Source organism: Nelumbo nucifera, chromosome 3 (genome assembly GCF_055504915.1).
Source record: "Nelumbo nucifera cultivar China Antique chromosome 3, China Antique-T2T, whole genome shotgun sequence".
Lineage (NCBI taxonomy): Eukaryota > Viridiplantae > Streptophyta > Magnoliopsida > Proteales > Nelumbonaceae > Nelumbo > Nelumbo nucifera.
Window position 1 is genome coordinate 32,721,087 of NC_142651.1, and position 2,181 is coordinate 32,723,267.

Below are 2,181 nucleotides of genomic sequence, written 5' to 3' on the forward strand. Positions count from 1 at the left end.
ATCTATAAAAGTAACAATGAATGAAATGAACTAACCTTATCTACTTTTCCCCTTTTATTTAGAGAAGAATTCAGAAAAGGGATGCCTTGCATTGCCTCCTCCAAGCTCTTTGAAAAGCCATGAGACCCACTGAAATCTGTATCCCTCTTTTATGAGTTGATGTCTTTTGACTTTATTCCTTTTGATGAGCCATAGATGACTCTGCATCAGAATTTTCTGATTCACCTCCAACTCTGTCTATTCCTTTAAATACAATAACAAACTCTACCCTTTCCTCCACCATTAAAAGCCACTCCTCTTCCACAATTCTTGCACTGGAAGACATCTCAGAGCACTAGTCTCAGGCCAAGAGAGTGAAGGAGATTGTCAGATTGAGTTGGGATAGAGAGCAGGTTGTAATACTACTTGTCTAACAATGAAGAACCCGGTTCCTGATCATGTCATTGGAATTCCAGTCAGCTCGATTACATATGCGCTTATTGGATCAGCAGAGGCAAAGAAGCTTTGTTCTGGACCTGAAACAGTTAGCCCCTACCTTCTTTCCTCTCCTTCAGATGGGTCTCATAGATCCAAACAAAGTAATTCCTCTTCTTCAAATGGGTCTCCCTGCAGATCTCTTTACTGTGTCCACTACTGCATGCGAATATCAAATATGCAGATAATCTATTGAAAGTTTTACTAATCATTTGACTTGGGAATTGCAGAAAGAGTAGATTCACTGATCGAATGGATGAACAAATTCGGCAAGAAAGCCGACAGTTTTGCGCACGGAGTCCGCGAGCATGGTAATTGTCTTCACTGAACATGTTTTAAGTTCCAAGCTTTGGAGTTCAAATTGTCTTGTTTTCTTATTCTTTTTACTGAATTCAAGTCAAGAAGTTCTCTTGAAACCAATTTTCAGTAGTGGTGGAAACAATCTGTAGCCAAAGCTAATTCTGGTTTCTAAACCTTTTCTTTTGTTATATGTTAGTTTTGTGAGAAGAAATTGAATGTTTTTATTGATTTTCTTTTGTTGGTGTTACAGTGAGGTTGGGGTCCAAGGTAACTGAAACTGTGAAAGGGAAGTTAAGCTTGGGAGCCAGAATTCTTCAAGGAGGTGGGGTGGAAAGGGTATTCAAACAGATTTTCAGAGTAAGAGAAGGAGAGAAACTGTTGAGAGCCTCACAGTGCTATTTGTCAACAACAGCTGGTCCTATTGCAGGTCTCCTCTTTATCTCCACTGAAATGGTTGCCTTCTGCAGTGAGAGATCCCTCGCATTCTCTTCTCCAACTGGAGAATTGGTCAGAGCACCTTACAAGGTAATTCAGACAAGACCCACACAAATTTTGTTAAGTACTCTATTGGTTGATTCATTGTAGACAATATCACAAGTAGGGTAGACAAAATATTACTCAATTTGGAGACAAAAAATAGTTGGGCCAATAAATATCTGCTATCAGAACCATTGAATTGCAAATCACAGCTTGGATGGTGAACAAGAATCAGATGGTCATATATTTGTTGTGGGTTACATTAATTCTGAATTAATTATTTAAAACATTCTCTTGGAAGCCTTCACCTGTCACTGACCTAATGAATTCTCCTCTGCAGGTCTCGATTCCACTGAGGAAGATAAAGAGAGCCAACCAAAGTGAAAATGTGAACAGGCCAACACAGAAGTACATAGAAATAGTTACAGTGGACAATTTTGATTTCTGGTTTATGGGATTTCTAAACTATCAGAAATCATTCAAGTATCTTCAGCTGGCCATCTCTCAATCTTAGTCGAGTTACTAGCTCCCTCTCTGAAGTGGTTTTACTTATAAGGGAAAGCAAATTTTCCCTTGGCTTCATTATATGCCTTTATATGGGAACACATTTTTGTATAAAATTTTCCATAATTAATGTGATGTCTGTCCATTTTTTTTTTCTAGTTGTGTCCATACATGTATGTATAATTTGTCAAGAGTGATACTTGTTTTGGATATGTCATCAGCTCTCGCAGTGTTAGAATTTGTTCATTCTCAGCTTAGCTCAACAAAGCCCAATTTCAACGACTTCAGTTTGGCTTCGGCATTCCACTCCATCTTTTTCTCTTTCTCTTTTTCTTCTTTCTTCTTCTTCTTCTTCTTCTTCTTCTTTTTTTTTTTTTTTTTTTTTTTTTTTTTTTTTTGGGGGGGGGGGGGGGTGGGGTGGGGCAA

At 38.3% G+C, this 2,181-nt stretch overlaps 1 protein-coding gene across 1 annotated transcript; it reads left to right on the forward strand.

Annotated features, from left to right (window-relative positions):
- The first annotated feature begins 274 nt into the window (after positions 1-274).
- On the forward strand, positions 275-1,911 carry LOC104591784 (GEM-like protein 4). Its single transcript, XM_010250811.3, has 4 exons — positions 275-578; positions 705-785; positions 1,025-1,299; positions 1,592-1,911. The coding sequence occupies exons 1-4, from the start codon at positions 416-418 to the stop codon at positions 1,763-1,765; spliced, it is 693 nt and encodes a 230-aa protein (XP_010249113.1). The 5' UTR covers positions 275-415; the 3' UTR covers positions 1,766-1,911.
- Positions 1,912-2,181: the final 270 nt, after the last annotated feature.